Source organism: Neodiprion fabricii, chromosome 2, assembly GCF_021155785.1.
Source record: "Neodiprion fabricii isolate iyNeoFabr1 chromosome 2, iyNeoFabr1.1, whole genome shotgun sequence".
Lineage (NCBI taxonomy): Eukaryota > Metazoa > Arthropoda > Insecta > Hymenoptera > Diprionidae > Neodiprion > Neodiprion fabricii.
The window spans coordinates 22,070,875-22,090,699 of record NC_060240.1 but is presented as its reverse complement, the minus strand read 5'-3'; the positions used below and the strand labels follow the sequence as shown (position 1 = coordinate 22,090,699).

The following is a 19,825-nucleotide window of genomic DNA, read 5'->3' as shown; positions in this document are numbered from 1 at the left end:
ATTTTTTTCGCTGACCGTTTTTTTTAAATATTACTCTAACCCATTTCGAAAACGGTCGTTTTTAAAAATCTGAAAAAATTCTGAAAAATCTAGTTTTTCATTCCGATCATACCGACACCTGACTGATGATGGGCCGATTTTTTCATCTATTTTTTTTTTTCAGCACTTTAAACATTTTCAACAAACGTTCAACTTATTTCAACAATAAGTTCCTTAATTATGATTATCTTATTACTCTTTCTTCCATCCAGAGAAAAATTGTAAAAAATTTGAGGTTGCTACTGTGGTGTCACCCGTTATTAATTTTTTTTTTTCTACTTTATGCTTATTAATAATATTTTTATAATTTTCTTGCTCTGCGTGAGAGGAGCGCTTGGAGCTTTTGAGCTCCAGTACCTTGAGTCTTCACGTCCAATTAACCAATTCTGTAGTCACTAATTATGATGTAACTATTATTCACCTATATATATTTGGGTGTCCCTTAACAGGGGTGTTTCCAAATTTGTATGCTCCCAGGTGCTCAAACGCTTCCAAATCGATAAAAAAAAATCCTCGAAAAATTTCAGCTCTTAATATTAACTCTAAGATAGTCCGCTTTCCCGCTAAAGTTTCTTATGGAGATAGCAAATAAAAATTATGTGTTGTTCTTTTAAACTGTGTACGTTGGTGACGAATTGACCTACAATAATGAAAGGTACATAATTTTGTATAAAATTGGACGCTCTATAAAAAAGTCTGTTAGAATTTTTTACCAAGTCTACTGGTTCAAAAGTTATTCGAGCTCAAAGTTTAATTTATATAAAATCATCAATATTATCGAGTATATTTAAAGGATTAGCAGTTGTATGATGAAATATATTGCATTTTTCTTCCAGGTTATTTTATTTCAGATCAATTCAAGTGATTACATTATGTTAAAACCTCAATAGATGTAAATAGAAAATCATATTTTACTGTTATTAATCGATACTGAGGTTGATGCAACTCTAAAAGAAATTAAACTATCTTGTTTCATGTTGATATTGTAATAATTGATGTTTTTACTAAAATTGATTTGTTAAACTTGAATTGATCTGAAATAAAATAACCTGGAAGAAAAATGCAATATATTTCATCATACAACTGCTAATCCTTTAAATATACTCGATAATATTGATAATTTTATATAAATTAAACTTTGAGCTCGAATAACTTTTGAACCAGTAGACATGGCAAAAAATCGTAAAAGATTTTTTTAAAGAGCGTCGAATTTTCTACAAAATTATGTACTTCTCATTATTGTAGGTCAATTCGTCACCAACGTACACAGTTTAAAAGAACAACACATATTTTTTACATGTTATTTCCATAAGAAACTTTAGCGGGAAAGCGGATTATCTTAAAGTTAATATTAAGAATTGAAATTTTTAGAGGATTTTCTTTTATCGATTTGGAAGCGTTTGAGCCCGTGAGAGCATACAAATTCGGAAACACCCCTATCAAAGGACACCCTAATATACATAGTCCTATTCGCTGTTGTACCTACAATTATCTTCTATATACTAAGATTTATTCTATTACTGTGATATATTGTATTGCCAAAGGTATAAAATTAAATCTATCTATCCGTCTATCTATCTGTTTATTCATCCATATATATATATCTATCTATCTATGTATCTATCTTTCTATAGGTCGGACACTTCCAGAGCCGCCTTTCCTACTCTATCGTTATACCTCTATGGCAACAACGCGTGCGTGCCTTACGAGCGACGACTCCGTGTCCAGTCGAGTAGCGCGGGTCTCGAACTGTGCAGGCGAGGCACGCATCTCGGTCTTTGTTACTGTCTTCAGTCGTTTGTACGCGTTGCAGTTCGCAGCACCGAACGAACGGCCTCATATCAAATTCAAGAGATTCGCAGGGATTATCGCCAGACTCCACACCGCATAGCAATCTCACTCTTGCAGCAGCCCCTTCCAAAGGTAAGAGGGCGGGCTAGCTTCACATGGCGGCAGATAACTTGTAGGCTAGGGTGTACCAGAAAAAATTTTTTTTTTCAAACGCACATCAAAATTTCACCAGAACATCTCAAATATAATGTCTTAGCCAAATATGAGCTCTTAATATTGATATTAAGAGGTACCGATTTTATTTTCTCAATTTTCCATTTAAATAACACATAAAAAACACGAAATTTTTTAGATTTTTTTGTCTCGTAAACGGCTTGCCGGATAAAGTATGCGAAAAGCAGATTCTTATAAGAAATTTCACACTCTATAAAAAAGTATTGAGATAGAATTTTCCTAACTGTAACCGATTAAGTGCATAACATTTCTCATAAGAATCTATATTTAGCTAGTTTATAAGTCAAGCCGTTTACGAGAAAAATGAATTCAAAAATGTTCGGATTTTTTAGCAGATTATTTATGTTACGTCCAGCGTACCACCGCCGTCTATTTTTCCTACTCACTAACTCTCCCACATTTCATATATTAATATCATAGTCTCTGTCCTGTCCTCTAATATCTATCTAGCCTCACACCACTCACTATTGCCCATACTCAGCTAATTCCATTCCCTTCATTCTGCATTTCCTGCACCCGTGCATTTTGTCTCTAGAGTCACTCCTGTTCTAAGTCTGAACAACGTCACATCTAGACTTCTCACACATCTTTCACAGCACACTTGATTCCTACCGCTATCTCAACTTCTTCGCAATAAACATATAATTGCTATTTCGAACAAACCCAAAGTTATTCAACCCTCATTTTACAATGACGCGGTGACGTAAGATTATTGATGAGGTTGAAGTTAATGACGATAATGTAACGATGCTTGTTTACGAAAACTCGTTGTTTCGCAACTTTAAGATTATATGGAATTCAATAAGCCGTTATACAGCAAAACAATACATTCCTGTTTTGAAAACTTAATTTCTGCGAAGTAATTATCAAATTTTCATTAAGAGATTTTCTTTCCAATGGTTAGTTACGTTGACGTTACTGTGAACTTTAACATCGGAAATTACTTGGCTTCACATCAATTCGCAATAAACCCTTTCATGCATACATTTTCCCTTACATGCGATGCACTTGAAATTTTGCATTCATGGGCTTTTGGGGTTCGCTGATTACGAATTTGAACTCGAAGTTTAAATATTCAAAATGACGGAACTCGACAATTATTAATCAGTACGCAAAACCGAGTTTAAGAAATAAAAAACTGCAAAATATAGGTGGGATGCTGAGCGTAAATTATGGGATTAGGATAACTACACAATCAATCAATTTACCTGGAGGTCGATGGACCGCAGTAAACATAGAGAGACATTAATTACACCGTGGAACTATCTTCTACAATACAAAATTAATTGCGCATTTCGCGTTTACACAGCTCACACCAGGCTGGAAACGGGTAAAAGTTCGACAAAAATGTAGAAAAAAACGGTCGACGCAGGAAGTTTCCGGAACATTTGGAGTGTTCAAATTTGCAAGAATGAAAATCCTAGCTGATCCCTTTGTCGAGATATGGGCATTTTAAGTCTTGAGCTATCGGTACTCGCCGATCCGTAAAATAAATATCGACAGTTTGAGAATCCTTACATTATAATCCAAAACTTCTTGCTCAAACTATCTGTATTTCGTGTTTTTGAGCTGCCTAAACCACATTTGAGTTTGTTTCAAATAGGAATTCATTTTTTTATTGTTAAAAACAATTCGTAATTATAACTGCAATCGTCGAAAAATAAAAAATTACAGAAACAAGACAAGCATATCATATTCTACGTATACTGATTTCCTAGAGATAAATTACGAAAATTGAAGATGAAAATATACATTAATAAACAAATAAATATATAATAATAAGCAATATTTGTATTTGAATAAACAACAACTGTGAAATTAACAATTCCGAAAACGGTACAGAAAATTACTCAGTTTGCATCATTTCTGGCAACATGCTAATGATTTTAGTTCCAATTCGGACAGTAGATGGCGCATCGCAGTCCACAAGAGAGATACTACCCAAAACGTATAAAAGCCCGTAAGAAATTTGTTCAAATTATACAATTTATGTGATACCCTCATCTCAAAATGAGTCATGGCGACAAAAGTTCACATAACGGTAATAGGAAGAAAGTGTGCGCACCATGCGGAGCAAAGATCAAATTCGGAAATAGCAAGCCTAAAAAATTTCTCATCAATGAAGATCATATATGTATACTGGAGAAATGTATTATTCCTGAGCTCCATATCCTACAGGGTTTCGTGAATCACTTATTCTGGCAAGGTTTAGTAAAATTATTAGGCGAAGAAAAAGCCCTCTTATGGCCAACGAGACTAATTCTCATTTCTCAAAACGACCACGGGAATGCATTTGAAGGCAATGCATGTAAGAAGTTGCTGCAAGAAGCAGACAAATTCAACAATCCGGATATTAGTGGCCATGTAAATATTTTCGAGATCATACTATATACTATAACTGCTTTCAAAGCGATGAATAAAATCGTACATTGCTGTTTTGCATCTGGCAAAGTTAAACCGTCCCACGATACTCATTTACAGGAATTAGTTGCTGCTTTAAAAAGTATTGATGACCTCTCAGAGACTTTGAAAATCCATGTATTGCTTGCACATGTGAAAAAAGATTTACAATTCATTGGAGATAACAATGGATTGGGTTATTGGTCTGAACAAAGTGGAGAGGCCATTCGCCATAATTTCATGGAATTTTGGAACCGTTATAAGGTGAAAAACATTTATCATGAAACTTATGTGAAGAATCTTTTTAAAGCAGTCGTCGAATTCTCTTCTAAGAAAATAAAGAAAATCAATAAAAAAAATAAAAAGATTAAAATGAAAGAAAAAAATAAAAAAATTATAAAAAACCAAAAAAAAAAGTGGAGCCAGTTAACCACTACGTCCTCGCCGTTGGCTCTGGGTTACGCTGAATGTGGTTGGGACAGTTTCTTTGTTAAATTAGGGTTTCAAATCACGTGGAGGTGCTAATAAATTTAAAAGATTAGAACAATTTTCTCCAATTTATTTTTCCTTTACATAGGAATAATTTCTAACAGGCTCATTCTTTTTGCAGTATATCTCTAAGAGATTACTATAGTAAAAATAAAATAAAAAATTATATACAGTCTCGCGCGACAGGCAAAATAGAGGCATAGTATTTCGTTATATTGTCATCGCGTGTGTGGCATAGTATTCCGGCCGAGTTCGCTTGTACTTTTCGTACGCTTTTGTATACCAAATTTCTTGTGTGACTTTTCGCGCAGGAATACATATTTGCCGCTCGATAATCGTCGGCTTTGACTCGCGATCGCTCACAGCGTGTTCACTACACGCGCGCGGTACGTCGTGACGTATTCACGAGTGTGAATCGGTTTATCGTAGCGAGAGTGCGTTCTCGCTCCATGCCTAGTTTTTCGAGTATTACTGCGAGTATCAACGGTCACGATGGAAGCTCATTTGAACAACCTTGGTACGTCCTCCGGCCTCATCTTGAAGTTTGAGTTAAATCTGAAGAAGACGGCGCGCAAAAAGCGCACTCCAACGTTCATCGCCTCACGCAGCGAAGTGCTCAAGCAATATTGGCAACATTATCTCAGCACATACCTCAAATTCATGCAGGTTCCGGGAGCTGGAACCTCACAGTACGAACTCGACGAGAATTTCACAGCCGTGCAAGATGTTATCTTGACACAAAAGCTCTCCTCTTCTCATGGTTGCTCGAGAAGCCGCCATCACCCGCGCCTGCTGTCATGACACAGGCTATGCCTGCTCCTACGGATTCGCTGACTGGAAAACTCCCCAAACTCGAAATACCTCATTTTTTCGGTGAGCTACGCGAGTGGGAGACTTTTCGCGATCTGTTTACCGCAATGGTACACAATCACCGGGGTCTTTCACCCGCGGTGAAACTACAATATTTGAAGATTAGCGTAACTGAGGAGGTTGCTCAACTCCTCCAAAATATCGCTGTGTCTGACGCAAATGACGAAGACGCGTGGCAATTGCTAATCGATCGCTACGACAATCCGCGTATTCTTGTGCAAGGTCATGTGAGAGTGCTACTCTCTCTCACCGCAGTCGGTAAAGAATCCGCGTCCGGAATCAGAAAGTTGCTCGATGCACCTAACGAATCAGTGCGCGCGTTGAAAAACCTCCAACAGCTCCCGTGCAACATTGGGACGCTATTCTCGTCGATCTCACGTGTCAACGCCCCGATCAACGGTCTCGTAGAGATTGAGAAACATCTTTGGGAGATTCACGATAATTCCCTACATGGACACAGTTGGCATCGTTTTTGGAAACGCGTGATCGTGCTTTGTAGGCTGCTCGTCCGGCCACGACGGCCTCCAGTCACAACAACTCATCGCCTTCGCTGGGTTCCAAGCCACACAAATCGAACGTTTCGTCTCACACGGTTTCAAATACTTTGAACGACAACGCAAACAAGAAAGGACGTAAATGTCCACTGTGTTCAGAGTCGCACTTCATCGGCGCCTGTACACAGTACAAGAACGGTAATCTATCACAACGTGAGGAGCAGGTGCGTCGCCTGCGCCTCTGTTGAAATTGTTTAGGTGACGGACATCTCGCCGCAGAATGTCCTTCGACCAAGAAATGCCTCGTGTGCGGAAAGAGTCACCACACGTCATTGCATGCCACTGATCACAGCTCTGTGTCCGCGGCGGAGGGTGCGTCACCCTCACCGGACAAGAACTCGTCGGCTGGCTCCGCAGCCTCAACTCTAGTGCAGGCTAATCATGTGAGCAAAGTCTTACCTTACACCAAGACCGTCCTACTCGGTACTGCTCTCGTCACACTCATTTCGGAGTCAAGACGACAAGTACCAGCCCACATCCTCATCCACCCTGGTTCGGAAGGATGCTTCATCAGTGAAGCGGCCACGCAAGCGCTTCAAGTGACACGCACACCAGTGTCAACTCCCATCAGCGGCGTCGCTGGTGCGAAAGCGGGGGTATCGAAAGGCGTCATCTCCGTCGTAGTGAGTTCACGGGTCGATCCTTCGGTACAAATCTCCGTTGCCGCGTATGTGCTCACGCGAGTCACACGTTCTCTACCGTCTCGCGCTGCTCCCAAAGTGCGATCGGATCATGTTATTGATCTCACACTTGCCGATCCTGAGTTTGACAAACCACGAAAAATCGACATGCTTCTTGGCGCAGACGTCTATCGTGAATTACTGTTGAGAAGCAATCGTTTCGGACCTCCTGGCACACCAGTTGCTCAAGAGACAATTTTCGGATGGATTCTGACAGGTCCAACATCGACAAATCCTGCTTTGTCAAACAAGGCATCGAGTAGGGTTCGAGCCCACCACTGCAGCACCGAGTCAGACCTCTCTGAGCTCGTGCGTAAATTCTGGGAACTCGACGAGCTCCCGACCAAGGAGCATGTCACCGAGGAGGAAGAGAAGTGCGAGAGTCTCTTCCGTGGAACTACGCGGCGCGATGAAACGGGTCGCTACGTAGTACGTCTCCCCTTCGGTAAGGACCTAGTCAGCTGTCTGGGCGAGTCCCACGCGTTCGCGTGTCGCGCGCTCGTTCGAAGTGAACGTCGCCGCGAGTCCGAGCCACAACTTGGAGCGGAATATTCGCGATTTCTTTCCGAATATCTCTCGCTTGGCCACATGGAACTAGCTCCGGTCGCAAACGCTGGTGCCTGTGCACCTCGGTATTACATGCATCACCACGCTGTTGTGCGAGAGGTACAAGGTGCATCGAAAATAGGGGTCGTATTCAATGCATCACATCCAACATCGACTGGGATCTTTCTCAACGATTCGACATACTGCTTCCAGGGCCCAAGTTGCAGACAGACATATCGGCCATTCTTACGCGATGGAGAAGACATCGCGTAGTGTTCGCAGCGGACATAGTAAAAATGTTTCGACAAATTCACGTGGCGCCCGAGGATTGCGATCTTCAGCGTATCGTCTGGCGAGAGTGTCCTGAGAGTCCTGTTCAAGATTTTCGCCTCCTCACCGTCACGTACGGAACGGCCTGCGCTTCATACCTGGCCATTCGCACGCTGCAGCGACTCGCTGAGGACGAAGCTCAGCAGTTTCCAACAGCTGTTCACGCTCGTCGTCATGACACTTACGTCAATGACACTCTTACTGGCACAGGCGACCTAACATCTGCGAGAGAATTGATGAAATCTCTTACAAATCTCCTGAAGAGTGGAGGTTTCGAAGTCGGCAAATGGATGTCGAACCATCCTGAACTGCTGGTCGGCATTGGCAACTGCGAAGCGTCTTCTCCGTCTGCTCGAAAATTCGAACCGAACGAATGGGTGGGAACTCTTGGCGTCGTTTGGACTCCTTCTGACGACTCCTTCCGGGTTAAACTTAACCTGGATCTGAATCACACCACAGCATCGAAGCGATCGCTTCTCTCCGAATTGGCACGAATATTCGACCCCCTTGGATGGCTCGCACCCGTGCTCGTATACGTGAAGATCTTCTTCCAGGATACATGGATCTCGGGAGCTACGTGGGATGACCCTCTACATGCGGAAACGCTCTCTCCGTGGCTGCACTTGCGATCAACGCTTCCACGGCTGGAAGACCTCGTCATACCGCGTTGGCTTGGTCTCACAACTCATCCGCGTCGGTATCAGCTTCACGGATTCTCGGATGCGTCAGAGCGCCCGTACACTCCTGCAGTGTACGTACGTGTATGCAGTGAAGATGACTCATACACCGTATCCCTTCTGTGCTCGAAAACGAAGGTCGCTCCAGTGGAATCCGTGAGCCTCCCACGACTTGAACTATGTGGTGCCGCACTACTTGCACGTCTCATGACGTACGTGAAGGCCACGCTAAAGGACGATGTCACAGAAGAATCATTTGCGTGATCTGACTCCACCGTGACGTTGGCGTGGATACGCGCTCACCCTTCGCACTGGGTAACTTTTGTCAAGAATCGTGTCGCAGAAATCCAAACACTGCTGCCTAACACGACGTGGCAGCACGTAAAATCAGCCGAGAATCCAGCAGATCTCGCAACTCGAAGTATCACACCAGAGCAAATCCTTCAAGCGGACCTCTGGTGGCAAGGTCCAAGCTGGCTGAAAGGACCTCAGTCCGAATGGCCGCAGCGCAAATTGGCATCTGTTGATATCACGGGTCTCGATACACACATCGAACCAATCGTGCATGCTACATGCATCGCGGAAGATAACGAAATTCTCTCTCGATTCTCCTTCCTGAAACGCTTGCTTCGAGTGACAGCATGGTGTTTACGCTGCCGGAATGGCATCCCAGCCGATCATCACGTTGCTCTGGGGGATTTACAACTCCTCAGTGCTTCAGAAATTGCAGCTGCTCGTGAGCGATGGATAATCATCACTCAAAGAGTAGCATTTCCCGACGAAATCGCTGCTCTACAAAACAAGAAACTGTTGCCCTCGCGCAGCGCCCTCACTCGACTTAACCCGTTCCTCGACGATGGAGGCGTACTCCGCCTTGGCGGGCGGCTTCAATGCGCTGTTCTCTCCTACCAGGAACGCCATCCCGCCATACTACTGGGATCATCGAGATTCACGGACCTCTTCATACGGCACGCACACGATATAACTCTACACGGCGGTGCACAGCTCACGGTGAGCCATCTCCTACGGCACTGTTGGATCCTAGGCGGACGCAACAAGGTTCGTTCGCTGGTGCGTCGGTGCATCGAATGTACTCGACACCGAGCGCCAATACCACAACAACAGATGGGTCAGCTGCCTACCGCACGAGTTAACAAACTTTCTCGACCGTTCGAGAAGGCAGGATTGGATTATGCCGGTCCATTCTTACTTCGAGCGAGCTCTGGTCGGGGACGAACAACATTCAAGGACTACATCGCGCTCTTCGTCTGTCTCGCAACGCGAGCCATTCATCTCGAGGTTGTAGGAAGCTACACGACTGCATCATTCCTTGCAGTGTTCAAACGCTTCACGGCACGTCACGGTATCTACTCAGAACTGCATAGTGACAACGGCACGAATTTCCGCGGAGCTGACCAAGAGCTTTGACACATGTTTCTCGCTGCTTCAGCAACTTCGCGAGAAATCGCGTCGGTCCCAGCTAACGATGGGGTGCAGTGGCACTTCAGCCCGCCGAGTGCACCACACTTCGGAGGCCTTTGAAAAGCGGGAGTGAAATCCATGAAGTGTCACCTACGACGAGTCATCGGTGAGACCATCATGACCTACGAGGAATTCGCCACCGTGGCAACTCAAATCAAGGCTTGCCTCAATTCTCGACCGATCGCTCCATTGAGCTCAGTTCCGTCAGACTTGGTCGCCCTTACCCCCGGACACATCCTCATCGGTGGTGCTCCTACGACACCACCCGAACCGAGCACTCTGCATGTCCCGTTAGAATGACTGGGACGTTGGCAACTCACAACTCGCATGTTCGAGAGTTTCTGGCAACGATGGTCGCCAGAGTACCTGCATCATATCCAACAACGGAACAAATGGTTGAAAGAGACTAAAAACATTGTCGTCAGTGACCTCATGCTCCTCAGAGACGATCTGCGTCCACCAGCCAAATGGCCTCTCGCCCGGGTGACCGAGACTCACCCCGGACCGGACGGACTCACCCAAGTCGTTACGATCAAGACGGCCACCTCTTCGTTCCAACGACCAATAGTAAAACTCATACTTCTACCAGTGCGCGAACCACCGCTCTACAACAAGACTTAGTGCTTCGCAAAACTCCCCCCTTAGTGCTCATGGCGGGCGTTAATTCCGCTCGTCATTCAAGAATGATTACAGAGATGATAAGATTATTTTTTGTACAATCATCATTCTTCAAGTTGGCTTCGTTGTGCTAACAAGGCGGGCGGTATGTTCGGGCCGTGCGCCGATATTTTGCAACGTGGCACACTTACATTAGTCCACTCATGGGTGATTAACCGATCACCCATTCGATAGAAGAGTTCGATTTCCACTCTCTGTGCGTACACTTCGCCTCGTTCGTACCGCGGGCGCGTCCAACACCGGATAGCTACGATTCGTCTGGCTACGCGACGATACGCGTATCGCTTGCGGACTCAACACACGTTGTAATCGAGATCAGTCTTTGTGAATAAAAGTGTTATTCTTTTTACGAAAATACCGATGGTGGAATTAGTTATCTACCACCCTGCGCTTTTCCTCCAACCGTGCAGATTCAAACCCTCTCTCGCCAACCGCGAGAACACGAACCAAGAAGCATAGTATGCTGTAGAAAGTACCACACGCACCACAATTAAATAAATTAGTGTTTCCAAGCATTCAGTTCCCTTTCTGCGTCATTGACTCCGCTCGGACTCTCAAATTCGTAGTTGAAATTGACGTAGAGATAATTTGCTTGAATACTATTTGCATCATTATCGGTGTCAGGTTATTGGAAAATGTCCTCATAACGTTAGAGCCTAGTTGTCGGCGCTATTTTGTCACCAGATAACGTAAATTTTTAATTTTAATGAAGACAAATCGTAAGTCTTGGGGTTTCAAATTACTTATATCACATAAATTAATGCATCATAATTAATAATATACCTGTTCTGCCATCCACACAAGAAGAAACACGGCCAACGGTCAGCTGTCAGCCTGCTTGTATTAGTTTGATCATTTTCCACCAGATGAAGCATTGCAGTGACAATCCCAATACCGATAGTAATTTCGAATACTCGAGTCATTCGCTACATACTTTTTGGTTTACATATCATCCTGTTTATGAATTCAAACGGACGTAAGGTTTTTTGTTGCTGTAAAAATCTACTGTCCTTATTTATTCTTTTTAAACTGTACAGAGTACTACTCATACACTTACTTTCAGTGATAATGAAGGTCATCCTCTAAGTAATCGAAATCTTTTTTCTTCCATTATTGCTAGATAGAAATTTTATCATACATATATATTGTAACGCAGATGTTTGCTGTACTTCGGCCACACGGAAAAGTGACAGAGAATTTAGCGTGTGCACAATAATTTGGCGGCCTGCGATTTAACTTGGAAAAATTTGATCTTACAAAAGATATCGCGAGATTCTGTTGGACGCCTGGCGTGGTCAAAACACCTCGAAATCTTTACCTTTGCTAAACGTCGGCTAATATGCTCGGTATCTCAGTGTTGCGGAGAGGGGAAGGGTAATTTTGGAGAGAAAAAGACACTCAACAACAACACGCAATTTAACAACAATAAAGTGAAATAATATGGTCTATCAGCGACGGTACAAAGAGAAAAAAAAATAATTAAAAATTCGCTCTTCGCGATCCAAAATCAAACACCAAACAAATTTTCGTAATCTACGCTATTTCTTAACCTATCGAGCCATCAGGTCGCTAACTAACATCTAAACTCAATGATCAAAAGATTCAAATCTGCAATTCTCAATTCTAAACCCAGACGTACTCAATATTATAGCAACAATTGCTACGAAACCGAAGCTATCCTAGGTCTGGACGGGCACGCTGACCCGGCTGCCGAACAGATGACGTTCTCAGTATCACCCGTCTCGGAGCTTCGGTGCGACCACGAGATGATTTAAAATCAGGTAAACCTTATTTTTTACTTCACCTAACGCAACTAAATCTAAACTTTACTAAATACTATCCTACACTCGACTTAACATCACGAAACCGTAATTAGATTAACCTTTAGAGAACAGGGATTTGGGATGCTTGGTCTCCATCAGAAAATGCATAAAAAGGATATCTAATATGTTAAAACTATCATGGGAAAAGTGTCGATCATGCGTTGCACCCGTATAGGTGTGTTTCCGTCCTCCAAAGGTTAAGCACAATCTCAATTGTACTCAACTCAACTTAAACGAAATCTGAACGATACGCAACTCGACACAACGAAAACTAAATCGTAACTCGAACGTAATCGGACTAGAACTAATTTCTCGAAACCTCAACTTAAACTACCTTAACGTAATTCTAATCTTAACTTAGCTGAACTAAATAAAATCAGCCGAGCTCAACATTAGGCGAAACTCAACTAAAGAAAATTCTTAAACTAAATCGTAGTTCAGATGCAATCTAAACTCAATAACATAAACTTCGTATCATAAGCGCTACCTAAATAGACACAACGAAAACGCCAACCTTAATTATTACTTAATCAAGGGTTACAAACGCAAACTCAACTAAACCCAATCGCAACGCATCCGAACTAAAAATTGTCTCAAAGTTCTCAAACACGCTATTCGCTACTTCGAACACTCCGTTTCGGCAAGTCGCGACCTACACGAGAAGTGACACTGAAAAACACGATAACGCGACTCGATCCTGTACAACGGAATTCGGGCTGTACGTAAATTTCAAATGAAAAAGACACAATTCGGAACTGTGACTCTACTTAAAATTCTCAACACAGCATCATTTCCTCAATCCCATAACCCGAAACTCAGGTTACGGTCACCAAGCCAAAGAATCTGCAAACGAATTTCGAGTACTTTCCGACAACGCAAATCGACAATGGCTATCTGTTATTCGGCCAGCCTTTACTCAATTCCTTGAAATTCGATCGCAGAAATATCAGCAGCGCTTACCGTTCCACATGCACCATCCAAATTCCTTGATACTCTCGAAGTTTCTTGGCGCTACTATTTCCTGGCGACCTCTCTAGAAGCTCGTTAACTAAAATTATAATAAAGCACACATTTCGCCAGCGAACGCCGGAACTAGAGTAATTTCAAAATCTCGGTACACTATTTCTTACGTGACGTCATACCCGCAAGAATACGCAACAATTGATCTGTCATCGTTTTAGTAGATTGCGCAACTCCACGTGCACCTGTCGGAGCATCTCGACGCAGAACTTGACGCTAGATCGCAATTTCGTCCTCCGCGCAGCTCTATGATGTCTCGGTGGTGAGCGGCAGTGGTGCTCCCTCGTCGCTAGTCAGTTCTTCGTAGATTCGGCGGTCTGCTGTTAGCGGGTTAAGGATGTTCTTGGTGTACAATCCCAGACAAAAGTGACTGAAATTCGAAATAGATGAAATTTTTCGGTTTACGAAGATAAAACACGCACCATAGGCACTTATATGTTGTAAAGGAATACAATGTTGTAGCCGAACATGTTTCTCCGGCTCCAGATATTATTATATTAGTTAATTTTGCTATTTTGTGACGGTTGACTGAAAACTTTTGGACATGAATTTGACCTGAATCCAACTGTAAAAAAAAAACCGTCGCCAATATGAGACATATTTGATGCATATGAAGCATAAAATGATAACTAAAAATGCATATAATATACTATTAATCATTAATAAAGTCATATTTTCACTTATATCACTTTTTAGAAGTCAAAATAATATGTCACTGCGATATTTCGTTATTTTACGGTTGGTCCTACTGCGACACGGTGAGAAACTATGTTCAGTATGCACATCGTCTCTCTCTCTCACACTCTCTTCCATGCCGTACGCGCATCCCTATGCGCATCGCCCTCTCTCTCTCACCTTGACAGACGAAATGCAAACTGCAGTCTGTTTTAGCCATTTCGCTGACGTTTTTAATAAATAATTCGACAACCGCTACTTTAACCCCCCATTTTTTGTTTTTTATCATTAATATTCTTTAGTATTGGATTTATACACACAAAAAGTTTGGATAAAATCTGAATGTTACTTCTATTTTTATTTTATTCACAAATACAAAAATATGCTGTTACTCCATAAGAATCTATGTTAATTTAAATGTTGAATAACTTTTAAACTGTGAAGTCCATCGACTGCAAATTTTTCACACGCATTCATACAGGTAAAATGAACAATTTGTCAAATTTTTATCGTTTTCCTAATGCTAGAACCATACCGCAAGAACATCCTTAAGCGTAGGACTTCGGGGCACCGGCCACCAACGGGAATCGCGTCCGCCTTGGATTCCCGCGATGCAGTGATCTCCATTGGCTCCCCTTCCGCAGCTTCGACATCCTTCGTTCGAGATCGTCGCCATTCCGTCACTCTGCAATTTCCTCGAATTCCTTGCCGACTTCCTTGCTTGATGCCGTTGAAACTCGAAAAACAAAAGAAACAAAAAGTCTGAAATATCTTATTCGCTACTCGCTACAGTGCCCCCTCTCGAAATCTCGGATACATGGCTCCAGTTCTGGTGCTCTTTTTCCAACACTTCGCTACCCGATATCGAAACACCCTTAATTTCGGTTCCGCCTAGGGTTCAAGGAGCCATTTGTAACGGGCATCAAAAATGCCACGTATACAGTATACATACGTATATACAATATACGTGTTTAAAAGGGTGATGTCAATTCCACAAATAATTATCAATATATATACAACAAACTGCTTAAAATTTGGATAGTATTTTTTCTGCTGGAACAAGGTCTACAAACTATAATTTTTATCACATCAAACAAATCTTTCGGAAGTAAAGGATTTTCCAATGTAAAGTTTTTCGGTGTCGTAGGTCAAGGGTAGAGAAAAAAAAGTCTTATCTCACGTTTCGGCCCTTTACAGTCCTCAGAACTGTAAAGTATAATCTTAATTTACAATCAAGTTTTTGAAATGTGCGTAAATTGTTCAATAATGCAACAGGAATACAAAACCCTCGGATATTTACGTTAAGCATACATGAAACTTAGTGCAAAAAAACATTAATATTCAATTGAACTCAAATCATAACCAGAGCGAGAAAAGCCGGGTTATCAACTACAAAGAAAGAAGAGTTCGGTTAGGTTTATCGTTCTTGTGGAACTATATTCCCACTTGCATCCACCACTAAACTTTGCACCGTCCTTACCGGAAAAAATTAAGTGACGAACGCTATTTGTTTGGATTCTTCAGTACCATGGCTAAGTAAAGATATTTTACGAAATTTCGAGACGGTTGTCAACAGTTGCCGAACTCGTACGTGACCGGGCAAAAATGAGGAAGCAACGAAGAAGCAAGTTGACAAAAACGATGAACCTATGTGTAAACTAAGCTAAACATGGCATCCGGTCAAATCGTCATGGCGCAAACAATCTAACTATCGGCTCTATTATCGATCTATAGTTGGATCATCTGTCGTGGGAAGGACTTATCTCTAGAATTTACTGGAAATTAAACGATGGTATACATCACTCAACTTGTCGGTATCCGATGTAAGATTCACGGAACTTCTGTCAACGATGACACTGCACATTTCCAGAATAAGCCTTGTTCTGTAATCTTTCTGTCGGCATAGGATACTAACACCGTTAAAATTAAACGAATAATGAAGTAATTTCCCATGTTTTGTCAAGGCAGTTTATTTTTCCTGGTTTGCAAAAATTTTGCGTCTGTGCTCATTAATTATTGTTTTGAAGAGTCTACTAGTTTGATCGATATAACATTTGTGACAGTTGTTAAACGCAATTTCGTAAACTAAATTAAAACACCTATCTGTCGGAATCGTATCCTTCGGTAAAACAAACAGTATTACCAAATTGTTGGTGCTTCTAAGGACGCAACCAATATTGAAACTACTCAATGTTCTACCTATTGATTGTGATAATCCTTTGACGTAGAAGAAACTAAAGAAGGATTGATTAATTGTAGCAGATAATTAATGGATGGAAGAACATCTTTGATCAACTTCAAATTGTTTTCATGAAAACAATGATTTCCCAATGAGATCCGTCTGTCTACCAGATTGTAAATGATAGCTATTTTCTGTTTCATAGGGTGATTAGACTCAAAGTCCATATGTCTCTTGGACCAAATTGGTTTTTGGTACCAATCAGTAATTTTGGCATTGTGTTTTATTAAAAGTACGTCAAGAAAACTAATTTTGCCATCTTCTTCAACTTCAAAGGTGAAATGTAATCTTATTATGATAGTTGTTGAAGATAGTAAGCATATTCTGTATGCTATCACGTGGTAAAACAAGTAAGATATCGTCGACGTACCCGTGATAAAAGGCTGACCGGAAAGTTAATAAATTCAAAGCCCGTGATTCCAATTCTTCCATTGCCATATCCGATAAAAGGGGTGACAGAAGGGCAAACCAAAGGTCTATACAAAAGTAGCACCATCGAATGTGAAGATGGTTGCGTCAAAACACAGTTTTAACGTCTTCATGAGTGGATCATCAAGTGGAATTTTTATGTCGCTCTTGATCTGATTCCATTTTTTAACTATTGAATCGATTGCCAAATCAGTAGGCATATTCATGAAAAGAGAAACCACGTCTAGTGACGCTACTATATGTTCCTCGGGGATAACAATGTTGCTTATTCTTTTAACAAATTCAAAACTGTCTTTCACGTTCGATAGTCGTTTCAGGCAATGACATTTAAAAATGCGATTTGGAAATTCAGCTAGTTGGTAAGTCGGAGTATCCACATACGAAACAATAATCCTGCAAGATGTACTCATTTTATGAATCTTTGGCCACCCATAGCATTTCGCAAGGACACTATTGAACACTGATAAAACGCATTTTTCTATAGAATTGATGTAATCTGAGGAATACCATGAGTTAACCAATTTATTTACTCTCGTCTGTAATGATGAGGTGCAATCAGACTTTAGTTCTTTCTATGTCACGTGGTCATTCAAAATGGATAGCATCTTGTCGTTACAGTCATCCTTAAACATTGCAATTCCGGACATGTCAAAGACTTGGGTATATGACTTTCATTATAACTACTGCAACGCGATTTTCGAGGGTTAAATAATGTGATCGGTTACCCTACGGCGCAGTCACTAACCTGAATAATTAGATATAGAGAGATAAGAAAAGAGAAAGATATGATTGTTGGGCGCTAGACGCACATGCGCCAGAAAATAGATAATTAGAGAAAAAGATATAGATAAAGGTAAGGTCAGGTTCTACGACGGTTTTGCACAGCTTGCTCAGTATAGACAAGATAATGGCAGAGGGGAGGGGTTGAATCCAATAGATAAAATGAGAAACAGGTGAAGCAGAAATAGTATCGAATGTATTGGTTAAGAAGCGATAAGGTTTAATAACAAGCAAACAACTGAAGAGATTTAGATACAATTAAGATAAATGCGATAATTAATTTACAGCCAGAGAAAAGTTAAGCGAGAGATTTAACAAATAACAGAACGTTTTCAGAATAAACGAGAAATATGCGTAGGCTCGCGATACTACGATTCGAGGTAATAATTAATACGATTTTATAATAAATAGGCAGAACAGAAAAAGATATGCGGTACTTAAATTAAGCATTGATCAAGTAAACCATAAAATATGAGAAGCGATTACAAGAAACATGCGAAATACAGAAAATCGTGATAGTTATCACATTACCAGAATTATCAAAAATATACAAAGACAGGGAATTATGAATTACGAGGTGAATTCAAGGAAACAGGTCAAGTAGAAAATTATTATAAACTATAGATACTAACAGATAATACGTAGTCTCTAGTTTGCGGTAGGTGCGAGAAGAAAGAAAGGTAATATTCGGTACGATAAAAGATAGCTTCGGGATTAAGACAAATAATATTCAAGAGAATTAATATGCAACATACGACAAACCAAAGAGGCTACGGACCACTACGATCAGCGATATTAGCGAAGAAAATCATGAAACAGATGTTATGCGATACGGCACAATACTCCAATGTCAAATGAACGACGAGCGGGACCCCGCGGCGATGTAAGATCGCTCACGCGGTACACTCACTAAGGTAAATCAATCAAAGGTAATAGGTAAAGAAACAGTTATAAGTTAATCAGAGAAAGTGTAGCGAAAGAGTAATGCTCACTAACTAAGGTAAGAATTGATAACTCAACAGAACACGCTGCTATACAGCGATATTAGACAGTTAGGTATGCTAGGCGAGAAAGATAATAAAATAAAGCAATAGTCACTACCAATGCGTAAGTAATAGTCAACTCGTCGCGAAGTTACTTGCAATGAGAAATAGAAAGGGACAAGATAAGAGATAATAGAGAATAAGATACGAGCCCAGGTGGCTCACGCAGACCAACTGCAAGATAGAGAGAGAGAGAGAGATAAAGATACGATATATTGCAAGTAATTTCGTTGCTTCACAAAATAGAAAAGGAACCTCACTTACGTAAAAAGAAGATAGAGAAGGCACCGAAGATGCGGTAACAAAAGCGAGAAACTGAATTTACGATACGAGAGATACAAGAGATAATAATAGCGGTACGATATAGCGATAGCACGTCTTCTTAGAGTGAAAACTGAACGTAGAGTGTCGAGACGAGCGATGATCCTGATTTTCGCCGCGCTGCTGTCATGTGATTTTTTCCCAAATTTGCGGTATTCTAATTGGACCAGCAGGTCGCGTAGGTCTGGTCTACGGGTAGGCGGCGATAATCCCTCGCCGCTTGTTTTTCTTCTTCCTCGACGACAGGTATCGAGGTATCGGGACGTCGGAAGGTGGTCGGAGATGTTTACCCTCAGCCGTGCTGCATCGTTGGTGAGAGGGAAGTCGTACCGCTCATGTGTTGCGATATTGAGGTGTGCGACAATATTACGTCACCGATCTCTTGGACTTGCGACCGATTGTACTTAACTTCTTGCTTTACTGGTACTCCCCGTTGTAGCTATTTCGTTGGCGCTGCATCCCGGCCCTCGCTCATTGAAGCCCTCATGCCGGAACGATCTGGTGGTGATGGCCCTCGACCCGGATCCCCACACTATATCCACCAGATCCACGTGGTCAGCATAGCCTATTCCACGCCACAGCCCTTCGATAGGACAGTTCGTGAAGAGAAAACCGTCCTCTATTTGATAGACAACGACTTAGTAGGTGTCATGGTCGGTTCAGCTCCAGGCTGATAAGTATCGTCGACGGGAGACTTCATTGTGTTTTTGACGCACAGCCCTGTA

The 19,825-nt window shown here is 41.7% G+C and overlaps 1 protein-coding gene across 1 annotated transcript; it reads left to right on the top strand.

Moving 5' to 3' along the window:
• Nucleotides 1-5,445: 5,445 nt before the first annotated feature.
• On the top strand, nucleotides 5,446-10,038 carry LOC124175599. Its single transcript, XM_046556000.1, has 6 exons — nucleotides 5,446-5,470; nucleotides 5,620-6,050; nucleotides 6,323-6,515; nucleotides 6,597-7,730; nucleotides 7,817-8,766; nucleotides 8,941-10,038. Exons 1-6 carry the CDS (start codon nucleotides 5,446-5,448, stop codon nucleotides 10,036-10,038), a joined length of 3,831 nt encoding a protein of 1,276 aa, XP_046411956.1.
• The last annotated feature ends 9,787 nt before the right edge of the window (nucleotides 10,039-19,825 follow it).

Excerpts from the sequence above, each read along its gene's own strand:
- LOC124175599 (XM_046556000.1), top strand. The coding sequence starts at position 5,446 with ATGGAAGCTCATTTGAACAACCTTG. Across the intron at positions 6,051-6,322 it reads GTATTCTTGTGCAAGGTCAT|GCTGCTCGTCCGGCCACGAC; the intron begins GTGAGAGTGCTA and ends CGTGCTTTGTAG. Across the intron at positions 7,731-7,816 it reads TGTTGTGCGAGAGGTACAAG|GGCCCAAGTTGCAGACAGAC; the intron begins GTGCATCGAAAA and ends TACTGCTTCCAG.